The sequence below is a fragment of the Myxine glutinosa genome, chromosome 3, assembly GCF_964187855.1.
Source record: "Myxine glutinosa chromosome 3, kmMyxGlut1.1, whole genome shotgun sequence".
NCBI lineage: Eukaryota > Metazoa > Chordata > Myxini > Myxiniformes > Myxinidae > Myxine > Myxine glutinosa.
Genome location: NC_136263.1, coordinates 186,328,399 through 186,351,344, shown reverse-complemented (window position 1 = coordinate 186,351,344; position 22,946 = coordinate 186,328,399). Strand labels below are relative to the sequence as shown.

General features: G+C 42.9%; 2 protein-coding genes across 4 annotated transcripts in view; one reads left to right on the top strand and one right to left on the bottom strand.

Annotated features, from left to right (window-relative positions):
* The window catches only part of LOC137422985 (valine--tRNA ligase), an 83,335-nt gene that overhangs the window by 48,104 nt on the left and 12,285 nt on the right, over positions 1-22,946 (top strand). For all 3 annotated transcript variants that reach the window (XM_078774839.1, XM_078774840.1, XM_078774841.1), the window contains 14 exons: positions 10,128-10,286; positions 11,783-11,873; positions 11,956-12,061; positions 12,273-12,343; positions 12,563-12,688; positions 12,907-13,011; positions 14,679-14,747; positions 15,027-15,105; positions 15,418-15,545; positions 16,004-16,159; positions 16,844-17,062; positions 17,155-17,266; positions 17,558-17,733; positions 22,628-22,777. In XM_078774839.1, the coding sequence (XP_078630965.1) occupies positions 10,128-10,286; positions 11,783-11,873; positions 11,956-12,061; positions 12,273-12,343; positions 12,563-12,688; positions 12,907-13,011; positions 14,679-14,747; positions 15,027-15,105; positions 15,418-15,545; positions 16,004-16,159; positions 16,844-17,062; positions 17,155-17,266; positions 17,558-17,733; positions 22,628-22,777 (1,747 nt within the window). The remainder of the gene's footprint in view (positions 1-10,127; positions 10,287-11,782; positions 11,874-11,955; positions 12,062-12,272; positions 12,344-12,562; positions 12,689-12,906; positions 13,012-14,678; positions 14,748-15,026; positions 15,106-15,417; positions 15,546-16,003; positions 16,160-16,843; positions 17,063-17,154; positions 17,267-17,557; positions 17,734-22,627; positions 22,778-22,946) is intronic.
* ATAT1 (alpha tubulin acetyltransferase 1) overlaps positions 166-22,946 on the bottom strand; it is a 95,617-nt gene continuing 72,836 nt past the window's right edge. Inside the window, exon 9 of the mRNA XM_068109723.2 lies at positions 166-436. Within this exon, the coding sequence (XP_067965824.2) occupies positions 418-436 (19 nt within the window). The 3' untranslated portion in view covers positions 166-417. The remainder of the gene's footprint in view (positions 437-22,946) is intronic.

Below are 22,946 nucleotides of genomic sequence, written 5' to 3'. Positions count from 1 at the left end.
TCTGCTGTTGTACTTGTGTGTCTCCCTCTCTCTCTCTCTCCCCATCTTGTCTCCCGCTCCCTTTTTTTGTATGTTTTGTGTGTCCGTTCGTTGTTGTTTTTTGTGATTGATGTTAGCTCTAACACGAGCCTCGATCTTGTATACAAAAAAAATAAAAATAAATCAGAAATTGAAGGCTTTTTTTATTTTGCACGATTTATATAAACATCCGTTAAATCATATCACATGCAAATCATCAAAATCTAAACAGTATTTGTATAATTTCAATGAAAGCCACATCACCGTTCATATCGGTAAATATTATTCCATCGTGTTTGGAAGAAATTGGAAAATTGGGAAAAAATCGGAAAAACAATATAGCTTATTTTACTCCAGGGGGTCCCAGGATTACCCACCCAAAATTTCGTTGAGATCGGTTCAGCTGTTTTTGCGGTACCTGGGAATAGACGGACAGACAGACGAACAGACATTTGGTGAATTATAGTAAGATGAACTGTAATAATAATAATAATAATAATGCATTTATTTTATATAGCGCTTTTCAGGAAGCCCAAAGACGCTTTGACAGAGTGCAAAACATAATGCATAGCAAAACATAAAAACAATTGCAAAAAAAGAAGAATCAATAGGGAAATATTCAAAGCACAAAGGAGGGAGAGGGAGAAGGAGAGGAGATAGTCAGGGGTTAGATGCTGTGGGTTAAATGTTGAATGCAGTGTTGAACAGGTGGGTCTTGAGTGATGTTTTGAATGTGGTGAGTGAGGAGGAGTCTCTGATGGTGTGAGGTAGCGAGTTCCAGAGGGTGGGAGCAGCGATGGAGAAGGCCCTGTCCCCCCAGGATCTAAATTTGGTCCGGATGGGGGGGGGGGGGGGGGGTCAGGAGGTTGGTACCAGCAGAGCGGAGGTTGCGGGTGGGAGTGTGTCTGGAGAGGAGGTCAGCCAGGTAGGATGGGGCCAGGTTATGGAGGGCTTTGTAGGTCAAGAGGAGGATTTTGTACTGGATTCTCTCTGGGAGATGGGGAGCCAGTGAAGCTTGTTGTAAAGGACGGGGGTGATGTGGTCACGGGTCCGGGAATGGGTCCGGGAACTGTAGAGACTGAAAGTTTTGTTGGTATTGTGCACATTCCTTGGTGTGTGTGTGTGTGTGTGTGTGTGTGTGTGTGTGTGTGTGTGTGTGTGTGTGTGTGTGTGTGTGTGTGTGTGTGTGTGTGTGTGTGTGTGTGTGTGTGTGTGTGTGTGTGTGTGTGTGTGTGTGTGTGTGTGTGTGTGTGTGTGTGTGTGTGTGTGTGTGTGTGTGTGTGTCTATGGACACCACAAGTCTGAATATGAATACAAACAAAAGGGGAATATGGACTGATGCCATATATTTTAACTTCCCACCCATCCCTCAAAACAAGTAATTCAAAAAAAAAATCAAATTACAGACTTAGCATTTAATATGGAATATATTTTTTTTCTTGACTGGGGTTTACTCTCTCAACTCAGGATATCAATCTGGTGAGTTTCTTTTACACTTTGGTGATTTATTTGTTAAAAGAACCATGTCACTGATTGTCTGTCGCAGCAAGAAGTCAACAACAGGATTATATCACAGGTGGCGTGACAAAATGTAAGGACAGGAACATTTGACGATTGGCTTCACAATCGGGTGTATAAGGGTTGTTGCGTTCTGTATTAGTGGAAAACAACTGCTGCACGTCTACAAAAGTTATTGCCGCTTCCCCTGCAGATGGTCCGTCAACTTGACAATGCTGTTTGTCATTTAGTGGTGGCTTTACGAAATTCCGGCATGAAACAGCGTGCTATTGCTCGGCAGTATGGCATCACTCAAGGTCAGGTGTCAAAGATCCTGAAACGAAATGCTCAGAGGGGTGTCCCTACTCCAATACCGAGGTGAGGACATCCCCGCAGAACCACAAGGAGGGATGATCGCCAGCTGCACCGGTTGGTCCGCAATGGCCGTACCAAGTCAGCTAATCGGCTTAGGGCTGAGTGGCAGCAACTGACAAATGTGCCTGTATACAGAAGGCTAGTCAACCAACGACTGGTTCAAGCAGGCTATCGTGCCAGGCATCCCCTGAGAAAGCCACGTCTGACCAGACAACACCGCCAGCGCCGATTGCAGTAGGCCAGAGAGCACCGTCAATGGCAGCCAGGACACTGGAATCACGTGACCTTCAGTGACGAGTCTAGATTTCTGGTCTATCGTCAATATGGCCACGTCCGAGTGTGCAGACAAGTGCATGAAGCCTACAAAGAAGATTGTATAGTGCCAAAAGTCCAAGCTGGAGGTGGTGGGGTGACCGTTTGGGCTGCCTTTCATGCAGGGGGCAAAACAGACCTGGTTGTTCTGAATGGAAACCTGAACCAGTTCAAGTACAGGGCCATTCTGGAAGAAACATTGCTTCCATTTGTTCGTGCAGCCTTTCAAGGAAACTTTGTCTTCCAAGATGACAATGCACGGCCTCATCGTGCTCGCATGATCCAACACTTTCTTGTTCACCGTGGTGTCGAGCATATGGAGTGGCCTGCCATGTCCCCGGATATGAATCCGATAGAGAACTTGCGGGCAGAATTAACGCGTCAAATCGACAACTTGGACCAGCAGCCTACCTCTGTGCGTGAATTGCAGCAGGCTATTGTCACTGCATGGCAAGCGATTCCTGTCCAAACCTTGGCAAATCTCGTGAACAGCATGCCTCAAAGTGTACGTGCTCTCCTGAATGCTCTTGGGGGTTACACGAAGTACTGAACTGTAATTTTACTGTCCGTAATCCCAGTCGTAATTTAACTTTTGTTTTTGTTAAAAAAAAATTTTGGCTGATGTGCAAAATAAAGAGATACTTCTGGAAAACGTACAGAAGTTTAACACAGTACTGTCCGTGAATTGAGTTCAATATCGGTTTACATCACTTTCAAGGATCAATTTATTTGCTTCGAAATGTCAAATGTGGTTTTTGTTTCTTTTAAAGGTCACATTAACAAAATCTAGAATAATTTCAACATAATTCCAATGAACTTTTGGTTCCAAGTCATCTTGAAAAGTAAGTTCACCCCCACAAAAAAAATATTCCATATTAAATGCCAAGTCTGTAAATAGAAAAGCAAATAGCCAGCACCAAGGAGACAAGTCAACACTGTTCCAGGAATTTGTATGTTGCAGTTTAAACCCAATAGTATTTTTTTTTGGTTATTTTAAATTCATTTCTTGTTGCAAAAACGCCAGTGATTCTACCATCATGTCGCCAAAATAAAACTTTTCACTCGTAATGCAATTGATCCCATTCATTTACACATGAGAACTAGCTAGAAAAAAACTGCCTTTAAATTGATATTCCCTCCCCTCCTTTGCACCAAAAGGAAAAAGAAAACCCTTCACCATTCAGTGCTACGTCAGTGGCGCAGTAGTCATGGAGCGCCGCAGAGTTGCTCACTAAAATGGCGGCTGTTCCGCCCCAGTGCGTACTTCACTCTTTTATATGTGTTTAGGGCCGAGTGCTTCATCTTGCTCTGCTCTAGTATCTTTGGTTTTGACTGCTTTCAAAACATTCAATATCATGTTTGTTCATTTGAACTGCTAGCTTGGTGAATGCAAGATATCGCCGATGGCAAAATGGTGGCATTTTACCTTCCCATGTCCCATGAAACATAACTGCCACAAAACACGAAGATATTGCAAAAAAAAACCCTATTATTTAACCTCTTTTTAAATTATTTATTTATACTATGTACATGTAAATACACAGTTCATATCGTTTTTGTGTTTTTTTAACAGGATCTAAGGCTTGTAGTGGAGCTGCCGCACACATCTCATGCACATCGACATAGACAAATACACGAGACGCAACACATGAATGTTAGATGAGTTTATAGCTACCGGGCTAGCTTTAATCTCTCTCTCTTGCAAGCAAACATCATACACTTTTCTTCAAACACTTTTCTTACTCATTTTCACTCCTCACCTTTACATTCTCTCTTTACTTCTCTTTCCTCTTATTTACCTTCACATGTCTTTCCTAACACTTATGATCTTCCCCTTTTCAAAAAGCAGATTCTCTGCTTTCTCAAAAACTCTTAGACTATTCTCTCCTTCTTTACTTTTCTATCAAGGCAGCTCTTTTATTTGGCCTGGCCTCGATGAGGACGACATAGTCTGTGCCTGGAGCCTTCGACGTATAAAAAAAAGAAAAAAAAAGATGAGAAACAGAGCCACTGAACTTGGGGGAATGCTGCCACTTCCCGGGGCACTCTGGCTACCAGTGACGTCCAAACAAATGGCACCGCCTTTCTCACCACACTCAGCAGGGCATTTCCTGAAGGGGAATTTCCTCCTCCCCATGGATGCCAACCTTCTGGGGATTTTCCTTGCTCTTATCCTTTTAAATGCTGAATGTCAAGCAAGGAGGCAGCACATACCATTTAAAAAATCTTTGGTATGACTTGGCTGAGGTTCGAACTGCTGAGCTTCTAGATTCGGAGCAGACATTAAAATCATTACACCACGAGTCGCTTAAAATGCCCAATCGGTTGAGCTTTTATCAATCTAAAATGAGAACAAATGTGTACGTTGTACAGTAAACAATTAAATACCGCAAGTTTGAATATCACAGTTTTGACCAATCGTGGGCAACCAATTTGGCTATGGTGGGGCTTAATTTCGACCAATTGTGGCATTTGAGCTGTTGTGCGTCATCATTTTAATCCACTTGGACAGTTATCTCGCACCACCAGCCTTTTGTTGTTGTCCCCCGTCGCACCGCGGAGCGAAAGGGGGACTATGGTTTTCCCGTGTGTCCGTCCATCCGTCTGTGCGTGCGTGCAGGCGGGCGGGCGTGCGTACGTGCGTGCGTGTGTGCGTAAGCGAAGGACCGCATTCAAATTTGGTGTGGGTGCAACCCACGTCAAAATCCAAGATGGCCACCGCCATATATATATGTCTGAACCTTGTGAGCGAAATATCTTGAAAAATAAACGAAGTACCAACTTCTAATCTGGTGTGTGTGTATCTATGCATAAGGAAGAACTCTATTGAAAATTGGGTCGCCACGTCAAAATACAAGATGGCCGCCACCATATATATGTCTGAACCTTGTGAGCAAAATATCTTGAAAAATAAACGAACTACTAACGTCTGATCTGGTGTGTGGGTGTATCTACGCATAAGGAAGAACGCTATTGAAAATTGGGTCGCCACGTCAAAATGCAAGATGGCCACCGCCATGTATGTCTGAACCTTGTGAGCGGAATATCTTGAAAAATAAGCGAAGTACCAACTTCTAATCTGATGTGTGTGGGTGTATCTAGGCATAAGGAAGAACGCGATTGAAAATTGGGTCGCCACGTCAAAATCCAAGATGGCCGCCACCATATATATATGTCTGAACCTTGTGAGCGAAATATCTTGAAAAATAAACGAACTACTAACTTCTAATCTAGTGTGTGGGTGTATCGATGCATAAGGGAGAACGCTATTGAAAATTGGGTTGCCACGTCAAAATCTAAGATGGCCGCCTTGCGTCTTCCACTTTGTCAACTCGCATCACTTCACCGACGGGGGACCTAGGCGTAACGCGTGTTTCTTGTGCAGCCCTAACAATGATAACCAAGCGTAAAAGTGATGGACAAAAGTGAATTTGGTGCAAAAATTCAGAGAACAGTGATGACCTTGTACGAATGTGAAAAAAAAACCACCTTCATGGAGGTGCAGGGATGGTGGTTTGCTGGTTTAATGAGCTACAGAAAGATTTAAGAGAAACGCATCGATAGATTACAAAAGGAAGCTATTTGAGAGATTAATAGGGGATGAATGGTGGGATTTTAGATACATTACAGAAGGGAAGGTACACATTAAATCTGCCGCAATGCAGCAGGAACCCTCATCATCAAGCTGATTTATCTTTTTCATGTTTATTATCCTCGCCTGAGGAGAGGGTATTGCATTTTTGTCCGTTTTTCTGTCTGTCTGTTTGTCTGTTTGTTTGTCCGCACAGAATAAATATGATTTTCCCTGCAACCATTGGTCCGATTGACAGGAAATTTTCACCATAGGGTGAAATAATCTCCACCTGTAGACTGTTTTAATGATAATTATGATGCCGTAGGTCATGTGGTTCGGCCGCCTCTTGGAAAAACCGAAAATCTTTGCACCTCTATATCTCCGAAAGCGCTGAATAGAAAAAATTGACACATGGCTTATTGTAAAGAACTCTCCATCTATCTATAATTCCAGCAATCTCTGTGTGTATGTCTGTGTGTCTGTGTGTCTGTGTGTCTGTGTGTCTGTGTGTTTGTCTGTGACCGCTGTTTCTCGACAACCACGGGTCCGATATACTTGAAACTTGCCAGGTATATTGCTGGGGACCCGAGGATGTGCCTTTTCAAGGTTTGTAATTAATCGGACAAGTACCTACCGAGCTATGTCCAAAAAACGCTTCAACCAATCAGAGAGCAGCGAGCTATCACGTGTGCCGAACCGTTAATGCAATGCAAGCGTTAATGCGTTAATGCAAGGCTTTTCTTTTTTCCCCTCTTCTCTTTCTACTTTTCCTTGCGATTAAATTGCAAACAGCCAAAATACGTTGGCGCTAATTGAATAATTGGCCATTAACACTAAAATAATCGTAACTGCGATATGCCAACTTCCGGACAGTGCAGCCTTCCCTGTTGTTGTTGTTTGCAGCAGCTGTTTGCAGCAAGGCAAGGCTTTTCTTTTTTTCCCTCTTCTCTTTCTACTTTGCCTTGCGATTAAATTGCAAACAGCCAAAATACGTTGGCGCTAATTGAATAATTGGGCATTATGTTTTACAACTAATAAAAACGAATTTGCGATTCATTCGCTTTCCTGCGCGTTTGTGTACGCGATGGCGATTTCTTTACCAAACTCCGGAAGCCGTTCGCTTTGGACCGAACCATTGCATGTAAATAGAGGGGGGGGATTGTCACCACTCGCAAGCCGTTCGCTTTGGACCAAACCATTTCATGTAAATAGGGGGGGGGATATAATTTTAGATATATATATAGTACGGGCATGCCCTAGTGGAGAATAAAATATGTTAATGATGATGTTGTAGGTGCCTCCATTATGACGTCATAATTCGACAAGTACAAAACTTCATCTGATCAAGATGCAATTTCTTGAGCACCATGTTGGCATAAACTGGTGGAGAAAAAAAAAATGATGACGTCATCGGTCACGTGGTTCGGCCGCCATATTTGTTTTAACACAAAAGCCTTAAAAACCACTGAAAACACATCCTGACGAGGGTTTGTAATCTCTGATTGCTCTTTCTTGTTTGAATTGTGATGTGTTTAATTTTGCCTGCCGGCGACCTACCTCTATATTTTCTCGAAGCCCAGGAACCTAACACCCCTTCTTCCCCATAGGAACTTGGTTGTAACTATCGTGGTTTTGATTATCATGGCATTATCCAGGAACGTAACCCCCACAATAATTAACAGTTTGCTCTATTTAAAACCTTTTTAAAAAACCTACCTACCGTGATCCTTTACTGGAATGGTTAAAAAAGAAAAATTAATGTTGGGCCTCCTAGCATCAGTGTCCACAAAGCATTCACTTTAACAGCATTTTGACCCAAAGACATGTATAATATAAGTGTACTTCTTACCTGTAAGTTAAGTTTCAAAGTGATTTAAAAAAACAGTGTATGTGACCAATGATGCTTTCTACCACCAGTTACACAGCCCGCCATCACAAACTGATTCTGCTCGCAGCACTCCCGGGACATTGGTATAGAACTGAATATGATCAAATACGCAAGGCACAATGTTACTGTAGAACGGATTATACAGAACTAAAAGCTATTGCACCGCAAACACAATCGAAAAACGTAATTTCATAGTCATGAAGAGGAAGCGGTAAACCAGTTAACCAAACCCTTAAGCCTAATGCCAATGAAGAAGAAGCAAAAGGAACTCGTCCTTCAAGTTTTGTTTTTCATCTGCAACTTTGGATTGTTAACTCTACAATTTATGAAGTGTCTGATCATACTTCAAGGTGACTCATGGTACATGTGTGGTTTGATTCTGCATTTAATTTGCTATCCTTTCCTTGTGTTTGCAACGGAGTGGTTATAAAATACATTATAATAATTGTCATGGATTGAGATCGAGGCCATTTGTAATACAATGTATCAAATTCAAATAGAGATTCATACTGTACTAGGTAGTGAAGCTTAACAACAACAAACAACAACATGCATTTTAAGGCCATTTTCCCTGCAAGAGCGGGGGTTAGCCTTGCGGTCCCCATGACAATCTTTTCCATTTTGCCCTATTTTCTGCATCCCTCCTTGTTAACCCCCTTGCCCGCATTTCTTCTTCCACCATCTTTAGCCAAGTCTTTCTCGGTCTTCCCCGTCCTCTACTTCCTTCTACATTAATTTCCATCACTCTTCTCAACCAGTCACTTTCATCCTTCCTCAATACATGACCAAACCATCTCAACCTGTTCCTCTTTACAGCATCAATCACAGGCTCTATTCCCATCATCTTTCGCAATTCATCATTTGTCTTCCTCTCTCTCAACGATACTCCGCACATCCACCGAACCATTCGCATTTCCACCCTTTCCAGCCTTCGTTGTTGCTCTATGTTCATTACCCATGTCTCGCTCCCATAAATCATAACACTTCTCACACATGCAGCATACACCTTTCCCTTCAGCTTCAACGACACTCCCCTCCTCGTCAGCACGCCACTCAGTTCCGGAAACTTCTTCCATGCACATCTCACTCCAGCAACCGTTGCCGAGTCTGATCCACCTTCTCCGTTCAGCATGTCTCCGAGGTAGCAAAATGTTTTCACACCTTCCGGCTTCACGCCGTCTCCAAGATCCAACTCAACATTTACTCCATCTGCAGCTCGATCTGTGCACACCTTACATTTGAATGTAGCTGCCACACTGGTTAATGACACTCTCAGACCACTACATTTTTGATGAACCCACTCAGCGCACATTGTACATTGAATGGAGTTCACTCAGACACCATTCCTGCACATTGCCACTTCCCAGTTCTTTCCACCTCACCACATGCTTTACCACTTGCCATGACCTTCGTCTTTCCTATATTCACCTTCAGACCTTTTGTCTCCATACATTCCTTCCACTGTTCATCTTTTCCTTCAGTCCATCCATACTTTCCGCAATCAACACCAGATCATCTGCATACAACAACTCCCACGGTAAACCCTCCTTTACGTTCTGAGCCAGCACCTCCATCACAGCTACAAATTAATAGTGATGGACTTAGTACCGACCCCTGATGCACTCCCACCTTCACCTCAAACTCACCACTGTTCCCGTCCTTCGTCCTTACAGCTGTGCACACTCTTTTGTACATTGCCATCACTACTCTGATCAACCATTCCTCCACTCCTAACTTCCTCAATGCCCAAGTCAATACTTTGCGTGGAACCCTATCGAATGCTTTCTCCAGATCAACAAACCCAAGAAACAACTTCTTCCTCTTCTCCATGGACTTTTCCTGCAACTGCCTCACAATAAAGAGCGCGTCTGTCGTTCCTCTTCCTGGCATAAATCCAAACTGCATTTCGTCGATCTTCACCTTCTTCCTTGTCCTCCTCTCCAACACCCTTTCCAATACCTTCATTCCATGCTCCAATAACTTTATCGCTCGGTACGAGTCACACTCCAGAGGGTCACCTTTCCCCTTGTATAGAGGGACGAGGGTACTCAGTTCCCAATCCACTGGAATGCGGCCTTCTTTCACCACCAGATTACAGATCTCTGTCATTCTCTTCACACCCCAACTTCCTGCTGCCTTCAACATATCTCCCACAACTCCCGTCGGCTCTCCCGCTTTTCTACTCTTCATTGCTTTTATCGCTTCCTCAACTTCCTTCTCAGTTATCTTCTCTGCCGGTCCTAAAACTGGGTTACTCTCTATGTTGCCATCCCATTCATTCTCTGTATTCAACAGCATTTCCATATATCTTTTCCATCTTCCTTTATGAGTGAAGCTTAACACCTGAGATGAAATACTTGTGTAAATGGTGTTTTTGGTTTTGGCCTGAATGAGTATTTGTAAAGGAAACCACAAATAATAGGACTTTGATTTCTGAACTGGTCCATGTTTTCTGTTTATCAGTCGTTCCAAAGACATCGTGGAGCCATTGCTGAAGCCGCAGTGGTATGTTCGCTGCACCGAAATGGGCAAGGAAGCCGCAGATACTGTACGAAGCGGCCGTCTGCGTCTCATCCCTGAAACCTTCACCAAAACCTGGTTTTCTTGGCTGGACAACATCAGGTCTGTTATCACTGGCAAGCGGTTTGACGTGACGTTTGAATCCTACAGGGTAACTGACTACAATATTTTTCACATGGAAAAGGCACTTGGTTCTTTGTTAACGTCGTGATTACGTTCTTGAAAATCACGACGTTAAGTGGATCAATTTATCCCATAAGAAATAAAATAAATAGTTATGTTAGGTTCCTTTGCCCCATTAAATGCATCACATTTAAGTAAATACACACACTTTTCATTGTTTATATATTGTGTATTGTACATTGTAATACTGTTCTGTTGGACCTCGACATTCGCAGTTCTAACATTCGCGGACCCTGCATATTCACGGTTCTTACATTGTGGCCTGCTTCTACATTCGCAGCCGTGTTATTCGCGGCTTTTCGCGGGCACAAAATGTTTTTTGATCGGAGATCTGCGAGTGATTATTTAATTATATTTGTTTTTTGTTTTACGCCATATGATTCCTTTTAGTACGATTCTACATGCTGCCCTGTCTCCTAGCAACCAGTGAAGATTGCTTAAAACACCGTGGTGCTGTTTAAAATACCTTTATTCCATGCAATATAATGCTTTATTGGTAAGGCCAAGGCATGTACTCGCGAGATCACATTCAATCCTATCCGAGTGGGAAGTGCATATGGTCATTCACAAAACATGGATCCAAACCACAAATATGGACCATGAACATAGCATTACATTACAGTCCACACACGATTATAATGTGCTCCTAAAAGTGTGTCTTGATCCCGAAAATAGTTGCTGTTTTAACTGCTTGGTGTTTAAGATACGGTATTCTGTATTATTTTACTAAGATAGACGTTGAGTTTAAATTGCATTATTTTAAATGTACTGACATCTCTGTCCTCATGTTAGAATTTCATTTTATTTTAGATTCAAAATAAATTCATTTTTACTTGCGTTCAATGACCCAGCCTACCTGATCGCTGCAAGATATCCATGGTGTAAATCTTGCACCAATCAGCGAGGCTGGGTCATGGTATATAAAAATAAAGTCGTATCAGGTAAGAAATGTGATACTTGAGAACAGTTGAAGGGGTTTTAATCAAACTTGGTACAACTATGTATAATGATCTAAAGATGAACCGATTAGATTTTTGGGTCAAGAGGTCAAAGGTCAGAGGTTATGTGAGGTAAATTAAGTGATTCTTCACCATTGAGAGATGGGGCCAAAAAAACAATACAGTATATAACATGATATCTCAAACCGTTATGGACGGAAGAAGACCAAATTTGGTGGATGAGTTGGGTGGGTGACGAGAACAAGCCGATTAGATTTTGGTTTGGGTCTGGATCCAGATCCGGCCTATCAGTGGGATAGAAAACGTAAACTGTTCACTTGTTCAGCTTGGCGGAGGTATGCGCTCCATCGAGTGCTGTTCTAGTTTCATTTTTATTTGGCTGTTGTAACAATCGAGGTAGAAAATCCATTAGCCAGGGAGAACCTGCTCTACCTTTCATCTTGTTTCTTTTCTCAGGGACTGGTGTATTTCGAGGCAGCTTTGGTGGGGTCATCGTATCCCTGCTTACTTTGTCTCCGTCAGTGAGCCAGGCTCTCCTCCTGGGGACGTAAGAAGATGCTCATACCCAGCAGTATTAACGTCGGGACCACAATCTTAGTGTGGTTTGATAACAGGGTTATGTTGTGCAGGATGCAGATGATGCTTATTGGGTGAGCGGACGTACACAAGAAGAAGCGCTGGAGAAAGCGGCAAAAAAGTTTGGTTTGCCAGCGAGCAGCATCACATTGCAGCAAGGTTTAGAAATACATTTATTTTCTTTACCATTGTCGCTTTTGATTGTTAACGTGTGCCGTGTTTGGCTTGAAACCCAAACCCGCTCATGCATCACCCGCACTTCCTGAAGGGGTATCTCTATTGGGTATTTCCATATAGCTTTCCTTTAATTTCATACCTTCTGTCTCTGTCTGTCTTTGTGCTCGACTAATCAGAATGTCTGTTCCATCAGATGCTGACGTGTTAGACACCTGGTTCTCCTCTGCTCTCTTCCCTTTTTCCATCTTTGGATGGCCAGATGAGGTCGGTTGATCCTGATCGAAGCATTAAATATTTTTGTAACTTAATTTATTTTTAACTGCTTGCATTGCTCATCTGTGCATGACATGCATCGTATGAATGTGTGGAGTCGTTAGCGTGCGAGGAGCAATGATTGCTCACCGAGGATTACTTACAGGTTTGCTTCAGGCCCTATTTTATCTGCTGTTTTTAAATTACTATATTTTGCGTGTATTATTTCAGACCGAGGACCTGAAGGTGTTCTACCCTGGCACCTTGCTGGAAACTGGCCATGATATCCTCTTCTTCTGGGTGGCTAGAATGGTCATGCTGGGCCTCGTGCTCCTAAAAGACTTGCCTTTTAAAGAGGTCCCATAAACTCATCCCATTTCTTTCTCACACTCATAATTCCACCTAACCCTTGTCTTGTTTCCACACTTTAGAAAACTTTAACTATGTCTGAAGTGGTCTGTCAGTCATGTGGTCAGTTTGTTTGAAAAGGGGACAAAATGCCCACTCACTCGTCTCTGATTTTAAATGCACTCATTTTGGATGTTGATTGTAAGATAGTACGACTTGCACCACAGGTGTACCTGCATGCCATTGTGCGTGATGCCCATGGCAGGAAGATGAGCAAGTCTTTGGGAAACGTGATTGATCCTCTCAATGTCGTTCATGGCATTTCACTGGAGGTTTGATGCAAACACGTCTTTCCTTTTATCAAATACTTTCAACCCCACGCACTGTACTCTTTTTACCTTTTGGTAGAGTTTGTGGATAATATTCAAGAAAGACCAGGTGTTTTGAAAAACAGTGTTCTTCTTTGTTTGTATGCAGCACAACGCTGTGGGGTAGCATTATTGGCTGAGGGTCATGCTGGGTGGCTTATGAAAAAAAAAAAAATTTGTGCTCGCAAAAAACGAATGGGATGTATGGAATAGATATATACACAAAGAATTAAGTTAAGCACCCCCCCCGTTTTTTTACAACCTCGCACATTACAAGTTTGTTGTCGTCAAAACAGTGTAATATACCCATGATATTGCTATATTTTCTGGAGAAGTGATATTATGGTCACATAAAAACATAACAATCATGCCGTTTTCAATATTTTATTCTGAATAATTTAAGGTGAAATTTTTTGGGAATTTTAGGCATATTTTCACCTCAATTTAAGTATGGAGCTATAGGTCCATCACGGACAGTGTGGATGACGTTTATGTTTTCTAACGTACAGTCATTGTTCTGAGAAGACCTCTAGCGATCTTTGCGTCAATAACGTGTGTAGGACCCACGTGATCGGAGCACTGACTCAACCAATCACTTTTTTTCACTTTGATCACTCAATTTCATCAATGGATAATTGCTAATGTCATACCAATCATTATTTGATCTCACATACCTTAGAATATATGCCAATGTATACATATACACAAAGAATATATATTAGGGGGTGCTTACCTTAATTCGTTGTGTAGGGGTGCTTAACTTAATTCTTTGTGTATACATAATGGGATATATGAAATGATGGAATATAAATATGAATATATATTATGGGATTTTCATATAATGGGGTATATGAAAAACGAATACATGGGATATATGGCTGCGGCTCGAGGTAGAAAAGCATGTCACAATTAATCAACTGTGAATATGAGGAACCCATAAATAGCGGAACTGTGAACCGCAAATAGCGGAACCGCAAATAGCGGAACCGCAAATAGCGGAACCGCAAATAGCGGAACCGCAAATAGCGGAACCGCAAATAGCGGGGTCCGACTACTGAAAAATGTAATTATGGGCAAATTTTAAACATTTTAAAATGAAACATTGTCTATGAAATCAACATTGGGGAAGCATGAATATGTAAATGTTTTTGGACTTGACCTAGGTCTGAGGACTGAGGGTCACTGACTGGGGTGTCAAAATGTGGAAAAATTTTAACTCAAAATTTGATATTAGATCATTCCTGGTGGAACTTTTGTTTGCCATCTTTCAACTTTGCTTTAGGTGTGGAAGCATGGGGATTTGCGATGGTGCGCCATCGACTTCACTCTAAATCATAATTTGTGAACTCCTTCCATGAGCCTCGATTTTGTATACAAAATAATAAATAAAAATAAAGTAAGGTCTCCATAGATATTTACAAAATTGCATGCATGTTACACCTTGGCTGGTTTTGTCTTCCCAATTTTCCCACCACCCCCTTCTCCCACGACATGATAATCTCGGCATTATTTATAAGATTATCAGTTCTCACCAATATTGGATGAATATATGAAATGATTAATAGGCCCTTATGGTTGGTAGTTAATTATCTTGGTAGAATAAAGCAATCGATTGATCTTTCTCTTTCCAGGGCCTGCATGCTCAGCTTATTGATGGGAATTTGGATGCAGTAGAAGTCGAGAGGGCCAAGCAAGGGCAGGTAAGAGCCAAACAGGTCCTGGCGGAACCTGGCACACAGTGAGCCAAGTGAAAGGTCAGCTGAACCATGTGGGGGAGTCATTGAGCATTTTGAAAAAGATGTTGATCTCTATCCTTTTTTTGAAGGGCTTGAGAATTTTAATTTAATCAGTTTTGGATTTGCTTTAATTTTAAGCTGGTTATGAACCTGTGATCTTGATACAATGATGGCTCAGGTGAATTATGTTGTTTATCAACTACAATTACCGTTTGATATAAAAGCATTGTTTGTATTTTGCAGAAAGTAGATTATCCAGATGGCATTCCTGAGTGTGGAACAGATGCCCTACGCTTTGCCCTTTGCGCATACACTGCTCAAGGTAACTATTTACCAAACGTTATTGTCCACTATGGCCTACGCATCTCACGGCTCACTTAAAACCGGCAGTCTTTGCAATTTCTTGCGAATGTTTTACTCAACTTTTTTGACATGTTATTTTGAATGTTTTTTTTTTTTCCCCGTTCATTGGATTGTTCGTGTACAAGATACAAAGATCCATGAGAGATTTTTTTTAAAGTCACTTAACAGCGGATTGTTTCTGAGATTCTTTGTATATTGCGGATGGAGGGAACCTTGTGGGTGTCCTGCTCCAAGGTATGTGATACGTTCTTCCTATTCATGTGCACTGCAGGACGGGACATAAACCTGGATGTTAACCGTATCCTGGGATATCGACATTTCTGCAACAAGTTGTGGAATGCAGCCAAGTTTTCCCTGCGCGTCCTCGGCTCGGACTTTCAGCCTATCCCATCGTCACAGGTGCTACGCTATGTTTTACACTTAAATCGGCATTTGAGGAGCTAGTACAGGATGATACGAACTGTACGCTTCCTCGTGTTTGAAAGCAAACGTGTACCGGTACCACACCTCTTTGGTCACCATGCTGCATTCGCGGTGTATTTGGTTAGTTAATCCTCTGCGCTATACGATGCGTAAGGCCGCCACAAGGTGTCTCTATTGTTCCCTTGTCCCGAACAACCACTTGAGCTTGCCTCCAAGTCAGATGAGCCGTTGAAGATAGCTTGGCATCTGCTGATCTTCTCCAACTTGTTTTGGGCCTTCCCTTCTTCCTCTGATGAAAAATGATATCGTGAATTAAAAAGGCCAAAGGTTAAGCAACGGAATTTAGAAGACCATTGCAATGGATGATATATCTGGGTTTTTTTTTTTGGTTTTTTAAATATATATTGCTCTGCCACCTTCATTTTACCCAACAGCTCTGCGGTGCTGAGAGTGACATCGATATCTGGATTCGAAGCCGCCTCTCCCTCACAGCCCAGACTTGCAACTCTGCCTTTTCTGCCTATGACTTTCCATCTGCTACTTCTGCCATTTACAGCTTTTGGCTCTATGATCTTTGTGATGTCTATCTGGTTGGTAAAAGATTCCTTACCTCAATTTATAATGTTTTTCTTGGCAATAGAATGTCTTTTTCCCCTTCTCTTTGTACTTAGCCTTTTATATTTATTTTTCTCCTGATTTCTGTTGCTTTTATTTTTTTGGCATCAACCTCCTTTTTCATTCTCGTAGTCATTGTTTTCTTTATGCCTACGTTGACAAAGTTGCCGGAGGAATTATGTTTTTGGGTTGTCCGTCCGTCCATGCTTCCGTCCACCCATGATAGGTTTTCGTTACCACAGTAACTTGAGAATGGCTGAAGGGATGTCGATGAAACTTAAATCAAGCATGTAGTATGATGTAAAGATGAACTGATTCGATTTTGGGGGCATGATATCAAAGGCCAGAGGTCATGTTAGGTGACAATCCTGTTACTGCAATAACTGGTGAACCAGTGATGGAGTTTTGACCAAACTTGGTATAAGTATAAATTATGATGCAAAGATGAGCTGATTCGATTTTGGCATCAAAGGTTAAAGGTCAGAAGTCATGTCAGGCAAAAATGTGATACTTGAGAACAGCTGAAGGGATTTAAATCAAACTTCGTACAAGTATTATAATGATGTAATAATGTGGGTAGGGGCATATCGGTCGACGTAGCGACGTGGAAGAGTACCCTTCTGGTTTAACTTTAACTCTTCTTTTGTTCACTACTTTAGGAGTGCCTGAAGCCCATTTTTTCCAGCAAATGCCCAGAGAGCTCTGAGGCAGCAACGGCTGCACGTCAGACACTCTACACATGCTTTGATGCTGGCCTACGCTTGCTTGCTCCCATTATGCCTTACATCAGTGAGGAGCTGTACCAGAGGTTACCAAGGAGGCAGAGCAGTTCAAATCTACCATCAATCTCTGTTGTTTCATACCCTGATGGACAAGAGGTATTTGAGGATTGTGGGTGGTGTCATATTTGTTACTGGTGACTCTTGACCCATCGATAATGTTTATTATGACCACCTCCACTCGCCCTCAGCTGTGCTGGAGGAATGAAGAGTTGGAGCGCGAGGTGGCGTATGCCCTGACTGTTGTGCGTGCCGCTCGTTCCCTCCGTAACGACTACGGACTGGTTAAGACAAAAGCACTGTGTATGTATACACAGTCCTGATGCTTACCTGCCATTCAAACGATCCATGAGATGCACATGTGACGTCACATAAAGTGTCTGTTTTGGTTATTTATTGATTATGTGATTGCCTCCATTGTTTTCTCTCTGATTTAGAAATGCGAGTTTAGTTTCATATTAAATCAGTCATGTTGTTCATGAAGTGGTTTGTAATCTAAGGCCAAGATGAAACGTTGAGCATGATTTTCTTGGCTGATATGTAACTTCTGCAATTGTTTCTCCCTTCCTGCCCTCCCCTTCATTTCTCTGCCAGTGAGTGTGCGCTGTGAGGATCAAGCCGTAGTTAGCAATTTAACGCGCTTGGCTTCACACGTTTGCACTCTCACTCTTGCACCATCATTGACCGTCCTAGGCCAGGCGAGCCAACCACCACAAGGCTGTGCCGTGGCGATTGTGGATGACCAGAGCTCAGTCTACCTGCAGCTAAAAGTGAGTACGTCTGTTAAATCATGATAGTTTGTGATTTTGTTTTATTTATTTTTGTATGCATGATCAAGGCTGATGGAAGAGCTAGAGCAGAATGGGATGGAAGAAAATGGAAATGGGGAAACACCAACAGCAGAGTAGAAGTGCGAGTGAGATCAGGGGATGGGGCGAAGGACACATGGGGGTGAACAAGCTGCACACAAACTAAATGAAACGGCAAGAAGAGGAAGGTGAAAGTGGTGATGCAACAGAAAAGGACCAAACGAACTGACAACAAATGAAAAGAGGATGAGGGAGAGGGGGTAAAATCACAACAACCTGGGAAAAGGGAATACTTTGGAATGGGGTAATTTGGGGTTGAAGCTTTTTTTGCATTGTGGTGCTTAACTTTAGTCAGCGTGGCCTTCATTTTGGCCTATTGGTGAGGATGCTGGTTGGTATCGTAGAGGTTGTGGATTCAAATCCGGCTGAAAGCTGCAGTATTAATGTTATGGATTCTCGTCTTCAGGAAGTCAGGCTAGTCTGAGGAAAATTGCCACGCGGTATTAGATTGTCGATCAAACCCAGCTGACTCGGACGACCTTGAGGGAGGTATTTTGCAGAAATGGGAATTTTCGCTTGATTAGATTTTCACGATGAGCGACGTGAAAACCTGTTCATGCGTTTTTGCACGTAGCGGGTGCAAGACACATGACGGTCTCAACGATGTTAACCAAGTGAAACCCCAGCGAATGTTTGCATTGGGAAAAAATAAATAAAACTTGCAGTGTAACCAGAACTGAAGAAGAACAGACATCAAAACATGATGATGATGATGATGATGATGATGATGATGATGGAAGTCACGCCGAGTCCTACGAAGACTGTTGGGTATCATGTCTTGTGGCGAGCACGAGAATGTGCAGCGAGGCCAGCCGCAGTTGCACACGGGTCTTCTGCACGTGTCGCACTGGAATCTGGTTGATGCCGCTTGGTCCGGATTCTTTCTCCTCAAGCGGGCCTGGTGGATATGCTCACTCACATCTCATCTCATCTCGAATTTTGTGACGTCTTTGTTGACAATCCTTCTCCAAAACGAGCGATCTGTGGCCTGGAGTTCCCACTTGGCCGGGTCGATGTTACAGCTTTTTAGCATAGCGTGTAGACGATCCTTGTAGTGCTTTCTAGGTTTCCCAGCGCCACGTTTGTTCACAGCCAGTTCCCCATAAAATAAATGTTTCGGGATCCTTAAGTCGCTCATTCTCAAGAGGTGGCCAGCCCCTTGTGGTTGTCGTTTTTTGATGATGCTCTCCAGCGATACACATCCAGATTTAATGAGCATCTCCACATTGAAAACTCTTTCCTACCACATTATGTGCAGGATTTTCCGCAGACCTCGTTGATGCATGGCCTCCAGCTGATAAATGTGGCGACTATAGGTTGTCCAGCGCTCAGCACCATACAGCAATGTACTCGGGCATCAAAACATACTTTATTATAAACTAAAGTTTAATTGACATACAACAACAACAACAACAACAACATGCATTTTAAGGCCATGTTCCCTGCGAGAGCGGGGGTTAGCCTTGTGGTCCCCATGACAATCTTCTCCATTTTGCCCTATTTTCTGCATCTCTCCTTGTTAACCCCCTTGCCCGCATTTCTTCTTCCACCATCTTTAGCCAAGTCTTTCTCGGTCTTACCCGTCCTCTACTTCCTTCTACATTCATTTCCATCACTCTTCTCAACCAGTCACTTTCATCCTTCCTCAACACATGACCAAACCATCTCAACCTGTTCCTCTTCACAGCATCCATCACAGGCTCTATTCCCATCATCTTTCGCAATTCATCATTTGTCTTCCTCTTTCTCAACGATACTCCGCACATCCACCGAACCATTCGCATTTCCACCCTTTCCAGCCTTCGTTGCTGCTCTACGTTCATTACCCATGTCTCGCTCCCATAAATCATAACACTTCTCACACATGCAGCATACACCTTTCCCTTCAGCTTCAACTTCAACATAACACTTCAGCATAGACCCTGACCAAATTGACATATGAGGGAAAATTACACGCCCAGACCAGGAATTGAACCCAGGTCCACTGGAAAACCGTACCAGTGCTCTGCCATCTGAGCTATCCGGGCAACCCTGACCAAGCATGCAATTTTCCCACACATATAATTGCCACTCTCTTTCCGCCACTGCTTCCGGAGCACTTGCTGCCAACCATAGGGGCACCAACAGCCTGCTCACTAAAGTTAGTCAATTTTTGAAATCGGCTTCAAATAACGAAGTATATTTTATGTTGAATTGTGGATGCTGCAGTACAGTAGTGTAGTTATGAACTACATTAATGCATAGTTATCAAATAACTAAGGCTAACCCCCGCTCTAGCAGGGAAAATGGCCTTAAAATGCATGTTGTTGTTGTTATCAAATAACGAAGTAACGCGTAGACCTACATCACACGTGCTGGCCAAGCGTGTTGCTCGTTACTCACTATGGTAAGACTGGTATGGATTATATGGAATGTGCATCTTTTGTGCAATCAGGTACTGTAATTTCTATAAAAAGGGCAAATATACTGTATTCATGCGTTCTTAAATTTGCGCTTCTCCGTTGTCACGCAAAACCCACGAAAAGTGATGTAATGTGAAAATTTTCACGTTTATAGTAATTCGCCTGCCATACTTAGCTTGGTCCACCTGTGATACTAGTCCATTTATTATGGTTTATTCTTCATTACCTCTGCCACCGTAGGTGGATGGAGGTTATGTTTTCACCCCTGTGTGTCTGTTTCTCTGTCTGCCTGTCTGTTTGTTTGTATGTTTGTCTGTCTGTTTGTTTGTGAACAAGATATCTCAAAGTTGTGGATGGATTTGGAGAAAATTTGGCAGAGAGGTAGTGTATGTGACAAGGACGAAATGATTAGATTTTGGTGAAGATCCGGATTCGGATTCAGCTACTAGAATTTTAAAAGTGATTCTCCACCATTGGGAAAAATATAATATGAATGATCGTTTCAGGGCCATTTTTCCCCGCTAGAGCGGGGGTTAGCCTTGCGGGCCCCATGACAATCATGGTTCCATGTTTGAGGCAATGTTTTTATGGCCGGATGCCCTTCCTGACGCCAACCCTTGGTCGCCTCTTACGATGTGCAGGGATACGGTGTACCTATTCTAAATCGGGGCACACACCGTGATCATTCATCCCAGCAAGCTGGTACTCAATTTGCCGACCTCGGAAGGATGACAGGCTGAGTAAACCCCCCTGGCGTTATTTCAGCAATCGACTGGGATTCGAACCCAGGATCCTAGGATCCCAAGCCGGCACCCTAACCGCTAAGCCAACACCAGGCTCCCATTGGGAGATGGGGCCAAAAACGATACACAGCGGGATATCTCAAAAAGTTATGAACAGATTTGGACGAAACTTGGTGGAGAAGTTGAGTGTCTGACAAGAACGAATCAGTTTGATTTTGGTGAAGAACAGAATAAGGATTCGGATATGAGAATTATTTAATTTTTCAAGTGATTCTTCACCATTGAGTGATAGGGCTAAAACCGATACATAGCACGATATCTCAAAAAGTTAAGGACAGATTTGGACGAAACCTGCTGGACAGGTTGGGTGTGTGACAAGTACTAATCATTTTGATTTTGGTGAAGATCTGAATATGATTCGGATACGAGAATTATTAAATTTTATAAGTGATTCTTCACCATTGACAGATCGGGCCAAAAGTGATATAAACATGATATTTTAAAAAGTTATGGACTAAACCTGGTGGTCGAGTTGGTTAGGTGACGAGTACAAGCCGATTCGATTTTGGTTCAGGTCCGAATCCAGATCCAGCCTATCGTTGGGAAACAAAAAACATTAACTTCACATAATCGTTAGAACATCATCAGGATGTAACATACCAAAAGGAACAGTAGAAGGAAAGGGGGAAGCAGACCAACAGCAGGGTGAGGAGACTTGGACAAATGAGGGATGTGGGGAAGAATTAGGGGTAAGAGAGGGCACAAGGAGTGAACAAGATGGATACAGACGCAAACTCTCAGGACGGAAAAAAAAAGGAAATTTGGAAAGAGGTGGGCTTGGGGAGATTTAACTGGGGTAGAAAATATGATGAGGGATGATCTGAGATGGTGGTGAACAGCTGTCTTGAAGACTTGGAGAGAAGAATGAGATTGTGGAGAATGTGGAAGTTGGTTCCACGGGTGAGGAAAAGGAGGAACAGATGAGTGGAGGTGTGCAGTGATCACTGGATTTTTGGAGTTTCTCCAGAAGGGGGTTTATGGTGGACCATGTGTGACCTCTGCTGATACCTGGGGGGCAGGGGTGGGGGGGGGGGGAAGCATGGAAAGAGCAGAGGTTGCCAGATCATAAAGGAGGTGGTAGACAGAGATGCCACCAACCTGTCTGCGATTTAAAAGTGATAGGCCCATAGACAGGTTTGTCACGAGATGTCGGCAGCTGGCTTTGAATTCCCACAGGATGATGCAGAGTTAATGCCCTTGCCTTTGCATTGTTGAACCTGGGTTTGATTCCCGACCAGCCGATAAACTGTTGAATTTGTCCTTCGCTGGTAGGGCATGGCATCACGAAGTGTGCCATTCCTTCGATGGGAATCAAGCCAGACGACCCGTCTGTGAGCAGTGGTTGTTGGTGGAGGTTAAATATCTCAGTGTCATTCGTGAAGGGAAGGCGAGTTATCGCCGGCCCCCTGAACAAATTACAAACTCGTGCCACCTGTAGTTGAATGTCAAACCAGTTAAAAATTGAAAGATTTGGGCCCAAAACTTTCCCCGGCTGATGCCACAAAAAGGTGCAAATAATTGGCACTGCTAATGTTAATAGTGGTGTCTGCCTTGTATAATCAACCTCCCGCTGCCTTGGTACTGTTTCAGGGTGTTTTGGATTTGACCAAAGAGGTAGCCAAGCTGGTACCTCAAAGGGACCAAGTGGCGAAGACCCTGGAACGCCTTATCCAGCGCCGTTCAGGTCCCGAATACAGTTCCAAGGTTCCTCTGCATGTCCAACAGAACGACGCGGATAAGGTAAGGAAACTTCACCCGAGGCAAAATGGTGGTGCCACAAATCTTGCTGTGCTGTGTACTTTCAATTTTCTGGCCAAGGTTGTGCAACCGCTTTAGTATAGCAGTCATAATCTGCTTTTACTTTAGGAATGCCTGGATTCCGACTCGTTTAAACTGCTTGAAAAGTATT